General features: G+C 38.0%; 3 protein-coding genes across 6 annotated transcripts; all 3 read left to right on the top strand.

Moving 5' to 3' along the window:
* The first annotated feature begins 6,003 nt into the window (after window positions 1-6,003).
* Window positions 6,004-6,780, top strand: LOC130998278 (exocyst complex component EXO70B1-like). The gene has a single exon (XM_057923710.1). It carries the CDS (start codon window positions 6,004-6,006, stop codon window positions 6,778-6,780), a length of 777 nt encoding a protein of 258 aa, XP_057779693.1.
* A 255-nt stretch (window positions 6,781-7,035) lies between these two features.
* On the top strand, window positions 7,036-11,173 carry LOC130997472 (glycine-rich domain-containing protein 1). Of its 4 annotated transcripts, none has more exons than XR_009093098.1 (8): window positions 7,036-7,374; window positions 7,608-7,722; window positions 7,825-8,208; window positions 8,814-9,074; window positions 9,444-9,964; window positions 10,044-10,174; window positions 10,283-10,448; window positions 10,508-10,646. XR_009093098.1 is itself a non-coding variant. In XM_057922784.1 (8 exons), exons 1-8 carry the CDS (start codon window positions 7,205-7,207, stop codon window positions 11,048-11,050), a joined length of 2,286 nt encoding a protein of 761 aa, XP_057778767.1. In that variant the 5' UTR covers window positions 7,040-7,204; the 3' UTR covers window positions 11,051-11,173. The 4 variants fall into 4 exon arrangements, 3 of the variants coding, with proteins under 3 accessions (XP_057778770.1, XP_057778767.1, XP_057778768.1); XM_057922784.1 differs by having other exon boundaries at window positions 7,040-7,374; window positions 10,288-10,448; window positions 10,508-11,173; XM_057922785.1 differs by having other exon boundaries at window positions 7,043-7,374; window positions 10,288-10,448; window positions 10,514-11,173.
* A 7,240-nt stretch (window positions 11,174-18,413) lies between these two features.
* Window positions 18,414-20,396, top strand: LOC130997471 (putative pectinesterase/pectinesterase inhibitor 22). The gene is made up of 2 exons (XM_057922783.1): window positions 18,414-19,511; window positions 19,589-20,396. The coding sequence occupies exons 1-2, from the start codon at window positions 18,560-18,562 to the stop codon at window positions 20,257-20,259; spliced, it is 1,623 nt and encodes a 540-aa protein (XP_057778766.1). The 5' UTR covers window positions 18,414-18,559; the 3' UTR covers window positions 20,260-20,396.

Genomic DNA, 20,396 nt, shown 5'->3' with positions numbered 1-20,396 from the left:
TAATTGCATAGGAGTTGCATAGTAGTGATTGAAATTGAGTAGTTGGATTTGATATTGTGTAGGTGTACTATATTTTAATCGCACAACTTCGATCGAAAATTCTTAGTTGTAAGGGTTGTTACTGCATAGTTGCATATATTGTACTTGCATATTTGTTATCTGAATTGCATAGATGATATATGGGTTGGTGATGTACAATTGAAAAAATTAGATGCATAGTGATTCAGTTTTAATTGCATAGTTAAAACTTAAAAGAATCAAGTGCATAGTAGGGATTCAAAATTAAGTAGTTGGACTTACAATTGTATGGGTATATCCATTTTATTTGGATAGTTATTATTTGAGAATGCTTAGTTCTAACAATTGTTAATTGCATAGTTGCATATATGAGCCGCCTTCTGTGTAAGTAAGGTTCCGGCGATTTGAGAAATTGTGCATCGGAGGCGGTCGACAAAGCAACGGCCGGTGGATCTCTATGAAATTCGGTAGCGGCGGCGGCGATTTTGTGAAGCTTTCACCTAGGGTTTCAAAAAACTAAGGTGTCACCTTCTGTGCAAGTAAGGTTCTGACGATCTGAGAAATTGTGCATCAAAGGCGATCGACGAAGCAACGACTGATGGTTCTCTGTGAAATCTGGCAACGGCAACGACGATTTTGTGAAGTTGTCGGCGTCTTAGTTAATGAGGCGGTTATGGGAGTTTTGTCCAAAATTGAAAGGCATTCCTCACATCCGGGCGGCTACGGCGATTCAGAGTTTACTCTGGCGATATAAACAAGGCGGTGGTGTTCCATTTTGTGTGTTTCACAACCGGCGGCGATGGTGTCCGAATATTTCACTTTTCCAGCAGTTTTTCACACTTAACAATTGTAATTGCATAGTTGTTGGAATGTGATGCACAATTGTTTATGTGGTTGCATAGTTGTTTTAGTGTGTTGCATAGTTAATCCCAATTCCTCTAAATTTATTTTTGCTGTATATATTGTTTTTTGATTTTGCTATGAACTGAAGTTAATTTTACTTGCATAGTTGATTGATTGTGTTGCAGGGTTGTTCTGAAATTAATATAGTTATTGTGTTGAGTTGCAAATTCGGATATGAAATTCCATAGTTTATATAGCGTGTTGCACATGTCGAAATATATACGCGTTAATTTAGTTTGTCACAATGCACCTGAATTTGTATGCGTCGTGTAAATTGTCGTTTGATATTGCTGAGAAATTGAGTAAAAAATTTAAGTGCATAGTTGCTTGATTGCATATTTGCCTTATTATGTTGCACAGTTAGCTTGATTACACAGTTGCTAGATTGCATAGTTGTATTTGTATGTTGCACATTTAGTCTTATCTATTATTGAGTCAATAATTAAAAAACAAGAGGAAAAAAAAATCGGCACTAACAACTTAATCCACTATTTTAGAGTATTTAGTTAAATAAGAATAATATACAAAGACTTAAATATCTTTCTAGTAATCAAAAACATAAAAAAAACGGAAAAAGGGAACTAAACAAAAAAAAAAAAAAACGGCTATTTAAATAGAATCAATCCCAACCAATAGATCTAAAATTTAAAAGGCTAAGATTAGGTTCTTAGTTCTCATTTTAATAGAGGTTTTTATTAGAACCTCTCCCTATATATATATATATATATATATATATATATATATATATATATATATGGGGAGAGGTTCAAGAAAGAACCATTAAATAAAAGAAGAACAGAGAACCATTTTTAGCCATTCGATCGTCAAGATCTACGGTGGATGCATCATCTTGTTGGATGAATGCAGATCCCGGGTTCGAATCTTGAAGGGAACAATTTTTTTTTATTTTTTTGAGTGCATTAATTTTAACAGCGAATGCATTAATTTTTACAGTAAATGCATTGGATTTGATAGTTCTCACGTTCTCACAAATAATGTAGTTTTCTCTAGAACCACACCCTATATATATATATATATATAGGCCAAAGTTCAATGAAGAAAGCCTAAATATAAGAGAGAAGATAGAAGTAATCTCATCCGTTGATCTTATCTAATCTAACGGACATGATTTATTCACGCCATGTTCAACGGATTTTTTCGTTGAACATTCATCAAATATATTGAACATATACAATTAAAGTATGATAGTGAACAGTGAAGGGAGAATCAGACGATATTTACAAAAAAAAAAAGGACACTTATAATAATAGAGAAAGTATCGTATCCTTAAGCTAGAATGCAAACACGAAAATAAGTGAGAAGAACATAGATAGCTATTTACATGATGCATGATAAGATGTAGATTCACATGATCTATGGTTAATTACAAATTTACAGTTGAGGAAATCAAGTAACCTACATCTAACTTTTGATAATATTACAGATTCTCAAACTTCAACCTAGAAATGTAAAAGTAAAAGTAAAAGTAAAAGCACAACTTCAATCACAAAGAAAAGAATCTTGTGTAATCCCTCAAAGAGAGGATCTCATGTGAGTTCCTTGCTGTTTAATGACAATGATATTTTACAAAACTATTTCAGAATAGTAAAAGCAACAAATTTAATTAGGGCCTATTAAAATTAATGTAATTATTTTTATTTGGAATGTTATGCTTGAACGCGAAATAGTCACCTACGTTTTCGTCGTCTTCGATGAAAAAACCTCGAAAAATGCCTAGGTTTTCTTATTTTCCAAATATCTTCCGAAATCGGTAGTATTTTAGATTTAGAGTGATGAAGTTTGTTTCATTTTTGTTGCGAAAATAATCAGTTAGGTATATTAATTAATTAAGCTACGATAGTGACTTTCCTATATAGGTAATTAGTAGGTGTCACATCCTTGTATAGGATAATACATGTTAATACAGAAACATTAAAGCAATGTTCTACCTTAAAGTTTTTTAGAAATAAATGGAAAACTCTTATCCTAAAGCTGTCCAAACTATTAATCGGATAATATTCTTTTATGCATTTGTAACCTTCTCCAAATAATATATGCACGCTTAGGAAAGAAGAGAACATCCCAAAAACAAATAAACAATTTTTTTAGGAAAAAAGAGAATTCATTTATAAAATATAATCCAATAATATCGAGAAGTTAAGAAAGGAATTTCGACTTTCAAATCATTACATCATCAGAAAAAAAAAAAAAAACTAGCGAGCTCACGCTGAAACTTGTAGACATTCTTGCAAGCATATTCAAACGCCTCCCATAATTCATCACTAAGAGATTCAAATTTCCTATACGTATCATAAAGCACATAGATGACCAACAATGAAATAAATTAATATACTTGGTTTGACCTCTCTTTTAAATTTATATAAATTTTTTATGTGATCATCCACATAATGCAAATTACTCATATATAATTATATTAAAATGTGTAAATAATTGGCACCATGCGAACGTCCACGTAAAAAACTTGGACTTCTTCTATTATGCAAAAGCAAATATCGCATTGATTCATCTTATATCATATGTAAATGATCTATTGGTGGGACAAAAAGCTCAATGGAAAAAGATGGATACGAAACAATAAGCATAATATAGGTGTTGTTAATTACGTCATAATCATGCATTCTCCTAATTTGACGTTTGGCTTATACTAGTAGTTGTTATCCACATGGAATCACCTCACAATCCTGAAAACTTTAATGGCAGCAGATAATTTAATTTATTTCCTATTTAGAAAGAGAGAGGCCCCTCGTCATTTACTTTATCGAAATAAAAATAGTGCAAAGTGCACAAATTTTGATTGTATGCTTAACCTTATTATTAATTTAATTAGAGTTGCAATTATATTTTTTAACCCATGAGTATATTTTAAATCTATTTTTTTAGGGAAGGAAGAAATGTGGAGTTTGATCCCTGAATTTCACTGTGCGTAGACATTCGTACCGTTTAATGTTCCCTTGAAAACTTTTAAATCTAATATTTGAAAATGAAACAGATCTAGAGTTGAAACATATATAATCCAATAGAAAAGATATTGACCCGTCAAACTTTCACAGACAATCATAATTAATTGAACATTAAGCCTAATCATTTGTCCTTATATATCTGATTTTTTTTTTTTGAAAACTCTAGAATTTTCTTTTAACTTCACTTTTCTTTAACTTCACTTTTTGAGTTTTTTTCTTCCTCTCCATCATTTAGTCGCTATTTTATTTTTAATATTTTTATCTCGTATTTAATATTATGTAATTCTTAGGTTAATTGTATGGAAATTATTGAACTTTCAATAAATTTTTATTTTACAATCAATTTTAAAATCTATGTTAAAATAATTTAATTATTCATATTTTTCTAATTTCACATACTCAACAATTTTTCGGCTAAACTTTGTGCTGAAATGATTGTCTGAAATCCTACGTATTTAAATATGTCGAATAATATAAAGCAACGTCGATTTGAACATAAATCAATAATAGGGCACTAAATCAAGAGAAAGCGAGAGACTTGAAGCTGACGAAAGAATGCGAGAGAAGCGGGGAAAAAAAAAGAGAAGGAATCCAAGGAAATAAAGAAATCAATGGAAGCTCATATTTTGTTGAAATGTGACTGTCTTTTGCCGTTTCAATTTCAATTAGATAATTAGGGATTGAGGGGATATGAAATAAGGATAAATTTTTCATTCAATCATATTAATGCAAAGTGAACATTTTTGTGCCATGTCACTACGTTACAGTCCAATAAGTATGCAAAATCATAAAAAATTAATAATTAAATAATTTTAATACAAATTTAAAATTGATATGAAAAATAAAAATTTGTTAAAATTTTAATAATTTATATACAATTATATATATACTATAAATTATTGAACTTTCAATAAATTTTTAACTTACTATTTCCCGTAAGCTCGAGTTTTAGATGTTTCTAGTAATTTCCGAACCCCATTACTACGAATATGTGAAGCAATGGGAAACTTCAATAAGCATCTCATGAATCATAATCAAAGGGTTAATCCCTCAATTTTAGACAAGACATTTACTAAGGAGTTACATATGTCTTGATAAGGAATTATTTATCTCTTTGACTTAAAGAATTTTCAAAAGTTACTTAAAAAAAATCAAAAATATATTCATTTCTCAAATTAATTTAACACTATCAAACACCAACAACCTCAATATACAAATAGATCAGTCAAAGTATATCTCACCTAACAATTCAATATTTATTTTATATCACAAAAATGTAGGTACAATCGAATGTACTGTACAATCGAATTGGCCCACACCTAAAATAATACTTCATCCGTCCCACGAATCTTAAGTCATTTTCTTATATGGCAAAAAATTCTCTTTATTCATTTTTTCACTTTTTCACCTATCACACACAACACACTAAATACTATTTTCTTAACTTTCGTGTCGAAAAAAAGTGACTCAAAATTTGTAGGATGGAAGGAATATTATTTACTACTAAGTTTTGAATTAAAATATGAGTTCGAATTAGAATACGAGTTATGATCTAAATGGAAATACAATTCAATTATACAATAGATTCTATTGTAACTAAGACCATCTCATAGTCATATTATGAAAACGGTATTGCAATTTGCAAGAGATCGCTTCTCTCGAAAATATTTTTATTAAGTCAAGTTGATAATTTCTTCACAAAAAAAAAAAGTCATGTTGAGAATTTTTAAGAGGCCGCTAGTGCGAGACATCCATTCAAGCGGGCCCATATTAGGGAGCCTATAGCCTATAAAATGTTCTTTCAAATCTATAACATCTCTGTTTCTAAAAAAATAAAAAATAAAAATAAAAATGTAATAAAAGAAAGGGTTAATTGCCGGAAAAACCATATACTTTTTCGAAATTTGATTTTTTCCCATGACAAAAAAAACCTGAACAGAAATCCATGAATTGAACAATTTATTGCATTTTTCCCCCGCGTCTATTTTCCGGCGAAATTGAATCTGAGGTGGCAATCGGAATTCCAGCGTGTCATCGCCGGCAATTGAACGACATCGTTTCATGATTTTTTGACAGTTGAATTAGAAAATCTTCAACGCCCATGGACGACAAAGAAGAGGAGCCACCCCCAGAAACGCCCGATCTCCCCACAATCTCCAATGAAATCGACCGCTACATCTCGTCGCTGGAGTCGGGCGGCGACGCCGTGCCCATCGTCATGGAGAAATTCCTGATGCTCGTGGAGGAGAAAATGGACGGCTACGATTCGATGGAGAGCCACGTGAAATGGAGGCGCCTGAGAGAGGAAGACGCGGCGTGGTTCCTGGACGCCGTGGATCGCGTGACGTCGCTGTCGAATTCGCTGGCCAATTTGGCATCCGATTACAAGTACGCCTACACGATCAACCGCGCCGGCAGCGTGGTGCAGCGCGCCATGTCGTATTTGGAGGGGGAATTGAAGGTGCTGCTGGAGGAATACACCGCCGACGACGCCGACATCACCTCCGATCTCATCCGAATATCCAAGGCCATGCTTGCCGGAAGCCACAAGGACGAGTGTTGCCACCTCTACTACGTGGTGCGAAGAGACGCGCTGGAGGAGCACATCCTGCAGCTGGGATTGGAGAAGCTCAGCATCGACAACATCCACAAGAAGCCATGGGAGTCGCTCGAGCGGGACATCGAATTGTGGATTCTCAAATTCACCACCTTCGCCAAGGACCAGTTTCCGGCCGAGCGGAATCTCTTGGATTCCGTCTTCCCGGCCCACCCCACCATTCCGGAGACCCTCTTCCGCGGCCTCACCTGCGGGATCACCAAGCACATCCTCAAATTCGCCGAGGCCGTGGCAAGAAGATGGAGAATTTTCGATGCTTAGGGCTGCTGTGAGGGTTTTGGGTTGAGGTGAGGTGGAAAATTAGGTGTTAGGGTGAGGTGGAAAATTAAGGTTAGGTGGCAGCCACGTTGGATCGGACCTCCATCGGAGATCACCGAAAAATAGACGCGGGGAAAAAATGCAATAAATTGTTCAATTCATGGATTTCTGTTCAGGTTTTTTTTGTCATGAAAAAAAACCAAATTTCCAAAAAGTATATGATTTTTCCGGCAATTAACCCAAAAAGAAAATCTATAGCATCTACGCATAGACCAAAGTCTCCATCACCCACTCCGAGAATCAGACAGCAACCTGTGTCACTATTAATATAAAAAATGTTGTTCAATTAACGAATGAAATTTAAATAATCTGGGACTCCAGTCTGAAGCTCAATCAAAACAAAGTCCGTGAAAAAGGAGAGAGGAAAATGTCGGCTTCAGCTTCGATGAGAACACTCAGCGCGATATCAGAGGACGAAACTGTGCGCTTCAGCGTCGACCTTGTTGCTGCTGCTAGAAGAAATCTCGCTCTTTTCAGATCGCTCTCCGATTCTCACTGCCTTAATCACAAACCCACTATTTTGGAAGCTATTAGAAGGCCAGTTTTCTGATAAAGATTGAATTTTTCGCATTTCTTGACGTTTTTCTGCCGTTTTTTAGGTGTTTGAGTTGATGGGATTATGTTACTTTTGCTGGCTTAGTCACAAACCCACTGTTAGAAGGCCCATTTTGTGAAAAAAGATTGATTTTTTTAGCATTTCTTGATGTTGCTCTGCAGTTTTTTGTGGATTTTTAGGTGTTAAAGTTGATGGGATTCTTTTATTTTTGCAGGTACGATGAGATATGGATGCCATTGATTGCTGATCTCACAACGGGCTCGAAGCCTCCAATGATTCTTCCACCTCTTGATGTTGAATGGGTTTGGTTCTGCCACACTCTTAATTGGGTAATTAATGTCGATTTCACTTGCAATTATTATTTTTCATTCCTTTTTGCCAAGAGATGATTTTATTTTGTTTAATTAATATCTGATTTAAACTGTTTTTAGGCCGATTACAGAGACTACTGCGAGTCAAGATTCTCAAAACTCATAGGAAAACCAAATATTTTTGATGAGGAAAATGAAGAGTATGCATTGGACAGATGCATGAAAATCTGGGAGCACAAGTTCCAATCGGAGCCCTTCGAAAACGAGGCGGACGACATTGTGGAAAATTACTCGTCTAGTTTCAGTGAGGATCTGTTAGATCAAGTGTCAAAATGTAGGAATCTTTGTAGAATGTATGCAGAGCCCTACTATTGTGAGATGGTGTATTTAGTTGCAGCCAAGCAGAGATACAGAGGTTTCATCTACATGCTTCATAGGTTTGGCGATGAATGCTCTTGCATTGTGCCCACCTCAGATGTTTACCTAATGTGGCTTACTCATCAGGTCACTTTCTTCAACTTGATCTCTGATAATTTTGGCGATAAGTAGAAAAGTAACCCATTATTTTGTGTAGTTGTTGTGGATATAGAAATGCTTATTTTAATGTGACATTGATGGCATAGATTCATTGCTGCAAGGTTATGTTTTTAATGTTTAATTTCTGTAGCTTTTTGCCTCTCTGTTTGTTCTCTTTCAACATATGCATGATTTGCTTTCGGAGAAAAAATTGAAAAAATATCCTTATTATTTGTGTTGTAGGAATAATAGGGAAACTTTGTAGAGTACATGGCTTTTATTGTGTTGTAACAATCAGTTGGAGTAAATTAGGCAGTTGGTTTTAGTTTGTTTTCTTATGCATGACTAAATAATACCAAGAAGTACTTGGATCAACAGATAGATTTTTTGTTGTGCCTTGTGAGTAGAAAGTGAAAAATTTGAATCCAAACTTTTGAAAGGCATCCATCTCATCTATTGTTTATGAGAAATATTGTCAAGTTTTGCCTTTACATATATACTTTGCGCAACACATCTGTGTATGAATATATACAAGTTATGGTTGTTCTTGAGAAATATAATGATGGCAAATATATTTTACTTGGATTTACTAGAGCTATCCAACGGTATATGCAGTAGACATTAAGGAGTTGGAGGGGGACGTGCAGAAGATAGTCGGGGTAGGGGATGATATGAAAGAAGAAGAGACAGAAGAAACAAAGATGCTATGGGAGAGAACTTTTGATCAACCATACGAGAAAGCAGGTGGTGCAGCCATCGCAAGGCCTATTGTCGAGCCGCCTTTTTACTGGGACGTTACAAATACCGATGTCAACACAAAATACAAGTCCTTGGTGCCCAGGTTCTTGTTCGAGGTTAGTTCATTATGGCAATTTTTTTTTTTACAGTGAAATACAGCAATTCATATTTTACCTAGGACTGTCTAAAGTCTTGTGGTTTTCTGACCGAAAAGATCAAAGAATGATTCGAATACAAAGATAGATCTATAAATTGTTTCTGAACTCAAATTTCTGCTGAGCCTAAAATTGAAGATTATTATTAAAAATCTTACAACCGGTTTGATACTCAATGCATCTCAAACTGCTGGCTTAGCTTTTTAGGAATCAAAGTTGCTTTGAAGTAATCATCTTTGCCAAATCTAGCTTGATTATAGCATATTTTAAACCAATTTTATGAGATGAGTGAATTAATAAAGATGCTTATACAATCATCCGTGGTTGCAGGTGTGCATAGCAGTAAAAGTAATCTCAAACATCAAGCAAGCAAAAAGAAATCCTTCTAGGGATTTCCTTCGTCTTCGAACAGCAAAGTGTCACAGGGAGCTGAAAATGGATAAATCAATATCAGATTTCATGCCAGAAATATGGCAGAAAGCGTGGCATCTCTACTGTGAATTCGGAACCAAAGGATTAATAGTTGATCTACGTCACCGTGGTGGCTTCTGTTCTAAAGGCAGCTCTGTGCAAGATAGCAAACTGTTTTCTTGGAACGACTTGCTACGTGCGCCCTCTCTCGCATCAGAGAAAGAAATCGATGAACGAGCAAGGATCGTTGCTTCAGTAACTCCACCGGTACAAGCACCTTACTTTCTGAAATGTGTGCCAGACCGCGTGACGGATGATTCGGGTGCAATGATATCGGATGTTATTCTGAAAATGAATCAGTACCGGCCCCAAGAAGGGAGGTGGTTGTCTCGTACTGTTTTGGATCATGGAGGCAGGGAGTGTTTTGTTATTCGAATGAGGTAAGAAATGCATATTCGTTGAGAAACTTGTGTACGTTATACTGAATTGACAGCTGATATCGAGCTTTTTGCACAACAGAGTCGGAGGAGGCTTTTGGAGAAGAGGGGGCGAAGCTCCTAAGGCTGTGAAATGGGAAGAGCGCGTTATACAGATATGCGAGGGCTCTTGGTCTTATGTTATCGGCTCCAGCTCAATCGGTAGATCTCCTGGTATGCACTTGTTCTTCGCTACTTCGTCTGCTTCAATAACAGAATGACCATTGCCTATCCGGATTGCTCGTGTTTATGTATTTTCGTGTGTTGCGTGGTACCATCTAGAGCAGAGAAATTGGTTGGAACCGCGACACCGAAAGAACCAAAAGAAGGGCTCCAAGCTTCATGGAAATTCTCAACAGGAAATGAATTGGTAATACAATGGGATTCATCAAAATCTATCTCAGGATTGAGATTTGATCTGCAAAGTGAAGCTTCTTCTCAACCAATGGTAAGATCAGAACCCCCCACTCAACTTAAACATAATGCAACGTAATCCAACAATGACAGTTGCAGGTAAAGCTCTTGCACGGTAGGCATATGCAATACGAGGTCAAGAAGTCCGGCCTAGAAACACAAGAAGTGAAAGGAGAAGGAATTGAACGAGATGTTAGGACGGAGGAAGAAGATGAGTACGTGACCATGGTTAGGTACTCGGAGGAGACCCCATCTGGGAAAGCTACTGCTCTTCTCAACTGGAAGCTTCTCGTGGTGGAGGTGTTGCCCGAAGAAGATGCGGTCCTCGTGCTTCTCGTCTGCACGGCTATACTCCGGAGCGTATCGGAGATGAGAAGGGAGGATGTCGGGAGCCTGCTGGTGCGGAGGAGGATAGGAGAGGCGAGGATCGGAGATAGGGACTGGGGATCTGTGATGCTGCATCCGTCGTCGTATTCGCCGTCGCTTTCGTCTCCGAAACTTCATCCTTGGTATTGGAATGCTAAGCTGGTTACGGCATCTCAAGCTAGGGATCATCAAGGTGTTACTCCAACAGCTTCAAATTATTCACAGGCAGAAGGTGGGGAGGCCTTGTATAGAAGCGGAATAATTCCTTAGAGAGATATTCAGATTTTTCTTCCCCTTCATTTTTATTCCTTGCGTGATTTTGTAATATTTAATCTGTTTGAAAGTCTTGTAGAGGAGCTGATCTGCCTAGAAATAAATATTTTTCAGATTTAAGATTGTCTTTTGATAAATTTGCACATTGACAACTTGAAAGATCGCTACAAGAAAAACGAGGGCATTTATTTTGATTGTGAAATTTTTATTGAAAAATGATGAATAAAAAAATATGAGAATATATTACTCTCTCTGTTCACAAAGATTGTGTTTTATTACTCCGTTCGTCCCGTTAATAATGTCACGTTTCTTTTCGGCACGGATATTAAGGAGAGTGATATTAGAAGAAAAGTGATATGGTCCCACATGTTTAATTGAATCTTAAATATGATAAAGGAGGCCTTTGGTCCTCCATATATCTGTTGCCACCGTCGCCGGCCAGACCGCCGCCGTCCCTTCACCTTATTTGTGCCTTTCTTGAACTAGCAACTAACAAAGAAAATCAAGAAATTCACTACATTCAAGAAATTTAAGAAATTGATCAGGGTGAATTGAACAAAACATCAACATTATTAACTGAACAAAATATCAACATTATCCCATGAATCGCTTCTCCACCGCCAATTCTGGCCTTATCGTCGCCGGAATTTATGAGCAGTTGCTGCTCGTTTTCGCCACCGAAAACGCCGCTCTTGTAGTCGGAGGGGTATTGGTCTTCAACGGAATTGAAAAGGTCTAATTTCCATAGCTACCCTCACCTCACCAGATCTGGAGAATTAGAGAAAGAATTAAAGGAAGGGGTTTAGGGATCTAAGGTTTGGGGGAACGAAGCGGTGGAAACTTAATACTGCTGTTGGCTGGAGAATTAGAGGTGGGAGGGCGGCGGCGACGAGGATAGCGTGAGGTGGTGGCGCGACGGGTGGAGGTGGGAGCGCGAGGCGGCAGCGCGAGGGGAGGCCAGAGGAAGGAGAAGGCTTTCTCCAACGACTGGCAGAGGGAAGTCAGCGGAGGAGGGTGGGTGGACGCGGAGGCGGTGCGCCGTCGCCGTGGAGGAGGAGAGGCTGCGAGGGTGTAGCATGAGAGAGAGAGTAATCGGAAGAGAGTTCAAGTGAGAGAGAGAGATTAGGTTTTATCATTTAATTAGGATTTTAATTAACATTAATCACTCCCTTATTTTTTTCAAAATAGGAAACGTGCCATCAATAGCGGGACAATCCAAAAAGAAAAACGTGCCATTATTAACGGGACGGAGGGAGTACTATTTTTGTCCGTCCACAAAGATTGTGTGTTTTTTTTTTCTTTTAGAAATCTCATTTATACTTTAAACCACATTCACACTCAATATTTACAAAATACTCACCATTTACTTTTACAATTTGGTGGGTCAAATATTACCCTTTAACATTAAAATCACATTTTACAATTTTTTTATTAAAACTCGTGCCCTTCAATCCACCACACATTCTTTCTTTCATTTTTTTTTATCATATATGTTTACTAGAGATGACAAGATAAGAAAATGTTGAAAAATATTTTCACACGAATACCCAAAGTTAATATTATTATCTAACAGAAAATGAGCTGCTCGAGAAAATATTTCATCCTACTCGAAGAAAATTTTCTATCAAAATAAATAAACACACGCACACAATGTAAACATATTTATGTCCGAGGAGCCTTGTTCAGAGGAAATTTTTCACTATCTGAAATTGAATTACAAAAAATTTATAATGATTGCTGAATCAAAATCCTATGTAACTTTTTAAGACTCTATCAACGATGAAAACTAGCAACATATACACCACACGCTGCTTGAAAGTGAGTACAATAGTCACCACCCAATCCCAACAACAAAACAAAGATAAACTCTCTAAAAGTTCCCATAACAAAAATTACAACTCTACTATTGAAAAACAAAAGAGTGACAAACACTTAGAATGCTTATGAGAAAACTATGTAAATAAGAGTGAAAAAAGAGGAGAAATCTTATAGTATATGTTACTATGCAACCGAGTGAATATTTCCTAGCAAACGAATACGTACTGAAGAAACGAAGCTAAATCGATCCCCAGATCTTTTGAGAATCTTTAAGAAAGATCCTTATCAACAACAACTGCTTCGCAAAACCTAAAGTTTCTAAATGCTGCAAAAAGAAATTACAAAGCATTCGGGAAAAAAAAATATATATATATATATATATATATATATATATAGGGTTAGGTTCAATGAAAAAGGCCTAAATGTAAAAAAGAAGAGAGAAGTAATCTCATCCGTTGATCTTATCTAATCTAACGGACATGATTTGTTCACGCCATGTTCAACGGATTTTTTCGTTGAACATTCGTGAACATATACAATATTTTTGGGGGTTATGGGTTTCGACCCCCCATATGTTCAACGAAAAAATCCGTTGAACATGGCGTGAACAAATCATGTCCGTTAAATTAGATAAGATCAACGGATGAGATTACTTCTCTCTTCTTTCTTACATTTAGGCCTTCCTCATTGAATATATATCTACATAATGATAAACTGAATGTATCAACACACAATAACAGAAACATGTAATACGGTCTACCATAGATTGCATAGGTGCGAGGGGGCGGGTGCGGGAGCGATACGATTCGGGTGCAGGGATACGGGTTTTTGAAAAATTATAGGGTGCGATTCGTGAAGGATACGTATGTTATATATATATATATATATATATATATATATATATATATATAAAGAATTAAAATTTATTAAAGGCCCAAATTTTGTAGTCCATCAAATTCCTTTTTAATAAAACTAGAAGCCCAAATCCATTAATAAATCAAAGGCCCAAGCCCAAATTCTCTTTTAACCTAATACACACACTAAACACACTCACTCACACACACTCAGCCACACACACTCACACGCACACTCTCTCTCTCACAGCCGCTCTCTCTTCTCTCTGACCTCTCTCTCTCTCTCTTTCCCTCTGTCGCACACCCACACTCACAGCCAGCCCGCGCCACCTCCCTCGTTCTTCTTCCCCGGCGGAATCAAGGTGAGCCGCCGTCGTTTGAAGCGCCGCCTCTCCGCGCCACCTCCCTCGTTCTTCTTCCCCGGCGGAATCAAGCGTCGTTTCAGGAATCGACGTCTCACACCGATTGAACAACGGCAGGAGGTCGCCGCCCCTACCGCCGCCGCCCTCTGAAATCCGACCACCGCAGCGGCATATTGAAGCCAACCACCGGATTCGCGAGGTTGGCGCACCCGATTCGCGAATCCAAATTTTTTTTTTTTTGATTTTTGGGGGGATTCGCCAGGTGGCGAATCCCGTGCGAATCCCACGCGAATCGCGCCCGCACCCGCCCCCCGCGCGAATCGGATACTGCACGGGGGTGATTTTGCGCGAATCCGTGCATCCCAAACCAATATCAATAGTGGTTAACTACCATAGTTTGTAGACGCCTACCACAATGATCTCGAAGATGGTGACAATTATTTGTTTTTTAATCCCTCTAAATAGAGAGATAATATAATAAGATATAAATTTATCACTTAAATTAGGGATCATAATTTTTATATCTTATTCAATTTGAATAATAATAATATATTTATCCACTCCTAAAGGTGCCTTAGATATAAAATAATCCATTTCCCCAAAGAATTAGGTGATGTCCGAAAATTTATACTCCCTCCGTCCCAATAATGAAGACACACTTCATTTGAGCACGGAGATTAAGGTGAGGTAGATTAGAGAATAAAGTAGTGTGGTCCACTTTATTAGTGTATTTGATTAGTAAATATTTAGTGATTTCTTTTTATTTTATATTAAATGTCAACTGAAAATTTAAATTTATAAATTCATTATTTTAGAATATTTTAATTAATTTAATTGTTTTTTTATTTTAATTTTAGTCATTTTTGACAATCAGACAATCACCGAGCTCCCCTGCCCCCCTTCTTCTTCGTCTTCACCGTCACGCCATCAACGCCGGCGACGATCACCGAGCTCGCCAGCCCGATGAACATCCCGTGCTCCACTATCACTGAGAACCGCCTGCCAACACCGCCAACGTGGTGGCCAAAAGAGAACCCAGAATCAAACCCAATTTCGAACTCAAAATCGAACCCAAAAGAAAACCCAGAAAATCGAACTAAAAAATGAAACTCAGAATCGAACTCAAAATCGAACTCAAAATGTTAACCAAAAAATGAAACTCAAAATCGAACCAAAAAGATGACCAAAAAATGGAACTGCAGGTGGTGCGAACGAGGCCGTCGATTTTGTGCTCGGAGAGGGCGGAGAGATAGAGGCGAGACAAAAAGTTTCTGAATAATGGGGGCTGAAGAATTCGACGGAGGTGGTGGAGACGCGGCGGTGGTGAAGAATAATGGGGGCTGAAGATGACCAAAGGTGTGGCTTAACTTCGCCGGAGGTGGAGACGCGGCGGTACAGACGGTGGCGGTCGATGACCGCTGCGCTCGCCGGGATTTCTGAAGGAGGCGGGTCTGGTGGCAGAGGAAGAGTCAGGAGACTTGCAGGTGGCTCGACGGTGGACGTGGGGTGCTCGGCGGAGTGGTGCTCGGCGGTGGCCATGGCTCGCCGGCGGCGACTTGGCCGAGAAGGGGAGGAGAGAAGGAGGGAGATGAAGAGAGTGAGAGATGTGTTTAGAAATTAGGGTTTTTTTGTAACATATTTATACCTTAATTAAGGTGCAATTAATTAGATATTCTTAAGCCCTAATTATTTCCTTATTTAGAAGTGTGTCTTTATTATTGGGACGTCCCAATAAGGAAAGTGTGTCTTCATTATTGGGACGGAGGGAGTACTATTTATTTAGATTTTTTATTATGTTAAAACAAATATTGAAATATAAGGTGATAAATGGAGTTTTCCCTTCCTTATGCGACCCAAAAGATGTATGGTTTAGGTATACCGATTATTGTCGTCTAATAATTATTGAAATTGTGAATGGAATTGAAGTAGGATATTCATGTTTGTAAGAATTCGCGGTTATTAGGATTTGTTAGGAAAAAACTAAACTAAAGAAACCCTATTATACACTTCGAATAGTTCCCAACTCTCCAAACTAAATATAACCGATTTATTTTGGATCAGGAGCCAACAACAAATACGGTGTATTGAAAAGTAATTCAAATAATTAATTAAGATGACAAATTAAAACTCAAAGAAAAAATGTGATTAGCTTAGGCAATAAAGTAAGTGGGCATGAGCTTTTTCTATATTCTTCCAAAAGAATTATGTGTAATACCTTGAGCAATAAAGTAATGTGAGCATGATGTGTTTTGATATTCTTTAATTTTCTGCATGTCATATTTAGTATTATGTCTAGTTAGCTTTAAGAAATAAGTGAAATTAGTTAGCTTGAATAAGGTTTCGTACCCGGAGAGGTAATAAACTTTTCTGTCTAATTTTTCGGGTGATCAACCCACGTGGATGTCACTTTCTCTAATCCACTTATTCAAATTGTGTTGTGATAGAAACGATTAATTGCAATTTAAATGATGATTGCATACAAATTAATGTTTCCTGATTAAATAATTTGGTCACAATCAAAGTTTTTCTCATTTAAAGTTAACAGCATGAATGACGTGTATTCGCACGTAAAAGAGAATTGTACTCCCTCCTCCCAAACGAAATGTCCTATTTCTTTTCGGCAAGGAGATTAAGAAATGTGTATAAAGTAGATAAAGTTGGTTGATAGAAATTATTTAAATATTAAATATAGAGAGAGAGTGTATTGCCAAAAAAGAAAACAGGACATTTCGTTTGGGACAGCCCAAAAAGGAAAACAAGACATTTCGTTTAGAACGGAGAGAGTAATATTTTATGAGTGAAAATATATATTTTATTTTATTTTATAATAATATTTATTATTTTAATGTATTTTTCCGAACTAATATGGGATGAACTTTGAAACGTATAATGTTATAAAATTCATAAAATTGGAAAAAAAATATCTAAATTTTGATATAAAAAATTAATTTTAATTAATTAAGAATCACCTAATTTTGCCATCATTTTTCATTTTCTAAGTTTCATCTTTTTTTTTTCAGGGATCAATAATGGTTCTCCCTTTCTCACCTTAGTGACTCAAACCTTCGATCTATTGATTGGAGGGGAGCGTTTTACCAATTGAGTTGCGCTTCGCTGTCTATTTTTAGGTTTCATTTACATATAACTAATTTTAATTTCAAGAATTCTAGCAAAATTAAACTTCTAATAAAACCATAAAGTAATTCTTTGTATTGTAATTCTAAATTACTAAAATTTACAGATAAAGAATAGTAACTTATGTTATGTGGTGAAGAGTCCCGATTTTGGATACTATACTACTTAGATAACTATTAAAATATAAAACATAAACCCTAATATATTTTAGATTTATTATATGTATAATATACTCCCTTTGTCCCAGCTTTTAGTATCTAACTTTCCTTTTTTGGATATCCTACATTTTAGTATCCATTTCTATTTTTAGTAAAAGTAGGTGAGACATTTACTCCACTTTTATTATTTTAACACTCACATAAAATGTGAGACCTTTATTCCACTCACAACATACCTAACCACTTTATTAAAACATGTGTCACTCTCAAATGGATACTAAAAGTTGGTACGGATGGAGTATTAAATTACATAATTAACTTTAAATTAATTAAGTATATATGAGGATATAATAAACAAATCAAATTTTATAAAACAAGGCTATTTTATGCTATACATTATTTTTCATAATTAAAGTATTAACCTATAAATTACCACGTCACTACAAGAAAATAAGTCAGATATCGACGGAATTTACGACGGAAGATTTGATTTTACGATAGAAATTTTGATTTTATTGACGGAATTTCTCCTTACCAATGAAATATGTGATATTACGGGCAGAATTTTTTATCCGTATCCGACCGGTTTCTTGTAATGTGTCATATATGAGCATAGCCAAGAGATAATTACTAAAATCTCAATTAATTTGTTGAAACAACGTAATCTTTCTATTAGAACGGAAAGTGGGATAAAAAAGTGGCCTAAAGAACTTTTTTTACCTCCTGCTTAAGTTTTATTTTTCTTTTTAATTTATTTATCGTATCATGTTTTAACTTTTAAGTTGGAGGGATGCACCATTTGTGGATCACTTGATACACTAGCACACTGTAAGAACGCCGACAAAATCAAAAGACTTTGATAGTCACTTTAGAATCCCATCTCACTTCAACATACAATTAATTCCTTAGCAAATCAGACAAGATTAATTAATTATGATAGTCCACATCTTTTGATCTCAAGAGAATCAATTTTTCACATTTAGTAAAAGATAGCATAAACTCCAACTTTGCCAGAAAGAAAATTAAAGTATATTTTGTATCAACACATCTACTCAAAATTCCTTTCCCTCTATTTTCATCCATGACAAGCAATCCCATCATTCATTCCTCACACAACATAAATATACATCGCCTCCAACAAAAACAATCACCCATCTCTGCATATCAAAATTTTTACCAATGGCCAATTTCCCATATTATTTTCTGATTCTTTCCATGATACTACAATCTTCCTCGCACTTTCTCTCACATGGATTAGTATTCGATCAAAACCAAACCCTCGAAACCCTCATGGTTGGTGCTTGCGACAAGATCAACAACCAAGACTCATGCCTGTCGAGCCTCCAATCCCACGTGGACGGCCGCGGCAGCCCCGCCGTCTCCGTCCTCAGAGCCGCCCTGCGGAACTCCATCGACAAGGCGCGGTCGGCCATTGACAAGATCACGGCGTTCAACACCCTCTCCATAACCTACCGCGAGCAGCTGGCCGTGGAGGACTGCAAGGAGCTCCTCGACTTCTCGGTGTCGGAGCTGGCGTGGTCCTTGTCGGAGATGAACGCCATCCACGCCGGCCACAAAACCCCTCACTCCGACGGGAACCTCAAGGCCTGGCTGAGCGCCGCCCTCAGCAACCAGGACACCTGCCTCGAAGGCTTCGAGGGCACCGACCGCCGCCTCCAACGCTTCGTGCGCGGCAGCCTCGCGCAGGTGACGCAGCTCATCGGCAATGTGCTCACTCTCTACACGCAGATGCACGGCCTGCCGTTCAAACCGCCGCCGGAGAAGAATGCAACTGATCATTTATTACCAAGGCCAGGTTTCCCCGAATGGATGACCGACGGCGATAAGGACCTCCTCGTCTCCGGCCCAGCCGGGATGCACGTCGATTCCGTCGTGGCGTTGGACGGCACCGGCCAGTACCGGTCCATCGGCCAGGCGATTTTGGAGGCCCCGGATCATAGCAACCGTAGGTATGTGATCTACGTGAAAAAAGGGGTTTACCGTGAGAATATCGACATGAAGAAGAAGAAGACTAATATTATGCTTGTCGGAGATGGTATCGGCCAGACTGTCATCACCGGCGGCCGCAACTTCATGCAGGGATGGACTACGTTTCGGACGGCCACCGTTGGTAAATTAATTTCTAATGAAATTTTAACAAAATACTAGTTTTACTCTCGTGCGATGATCATATATATTATATTGCAGCGGTATCGGGGAAGGGATTCATCGCAAGGGACATGACATTCCGCAACACGGCGGGGCCAGAGAACCACCAAGGAGTGGCCCTGCGCGTGGACTCGGACCAATCGGCCTTCTTCCGGTGCAGCATGGAGGGGTATCAAGACACCCTCTACGCCCACTCACTCCGGCAGTTCTACCGGGAGTGCAGCATCTCGGGCACCATCGACTTCATCTTCGGGAACGGGGCGGCCGTGCTGCAGAAGTGCAAGATCTTCACGAGGGAGCCGCTGCCGCTGCAGAAGGTGACGATCACGGCGCAGGGGAGGAAGGACCCGCACCAGAGCACGGGGTTCACCATCCAGGACAGCTACGTGTACGCGACGCGCCCCACCTATCTGGGCCGGCCGTGGAAGCAGTATTCGCGGACTGTGTACATCAACACCTACATGAGCTCGATGGTGCAGCCCAGGGGCTGGCTCGAGTGGTATGGGGATTTCGCCTTGTCCACTCTCTGGTACGGTGAGTACCGGAATTACGGACCCGGGGCGGCGCTTTCAGGCCGGGTGCGGTGGCCGGGGTACCATATAATAAGGGATGCGGCCACCGCCGCTTTCTTTACGGTCGGTCGGTTTCTTGATGGGATGGCGTGGTTGCCTGCTACCGGCGTCAAATTTTCGTCCGGCTTATCCAATTAGTAATGCCGTCGCTATTAATTGTAATGATTCTACGTAAATAATGTGTAGATGCAATGCAAATTGCCTAGCAAATTCTTTTTCCATGATTGTTAAATACATATTTTAAGTCATGTAATATTAGTTAAAATTTCGTCCCA

This window comes from Salvia miltiorrhiza, chromosome 8 (assembly GCF_028751815.1).
Source record: "Salvia miltiorrhiza cultivar Shanhuang (shh) chromosome 8, IMPLAD_Smil_shh, whole genome shotgun sequence".
In the NCBI taxonomy this organism is placed as follows: domain Eukaryota; kingdom Viridiplantae; phylum Streptophyta; class Magnoliopsida; order Lamiales; family Lamiaceae; genus Salvia; species Salvia miltiorrhiza.
Note: the sequence above shows the minus strand (reverse complement) of the source record. Positions and strands in the feature narration are given on the sequence as shown.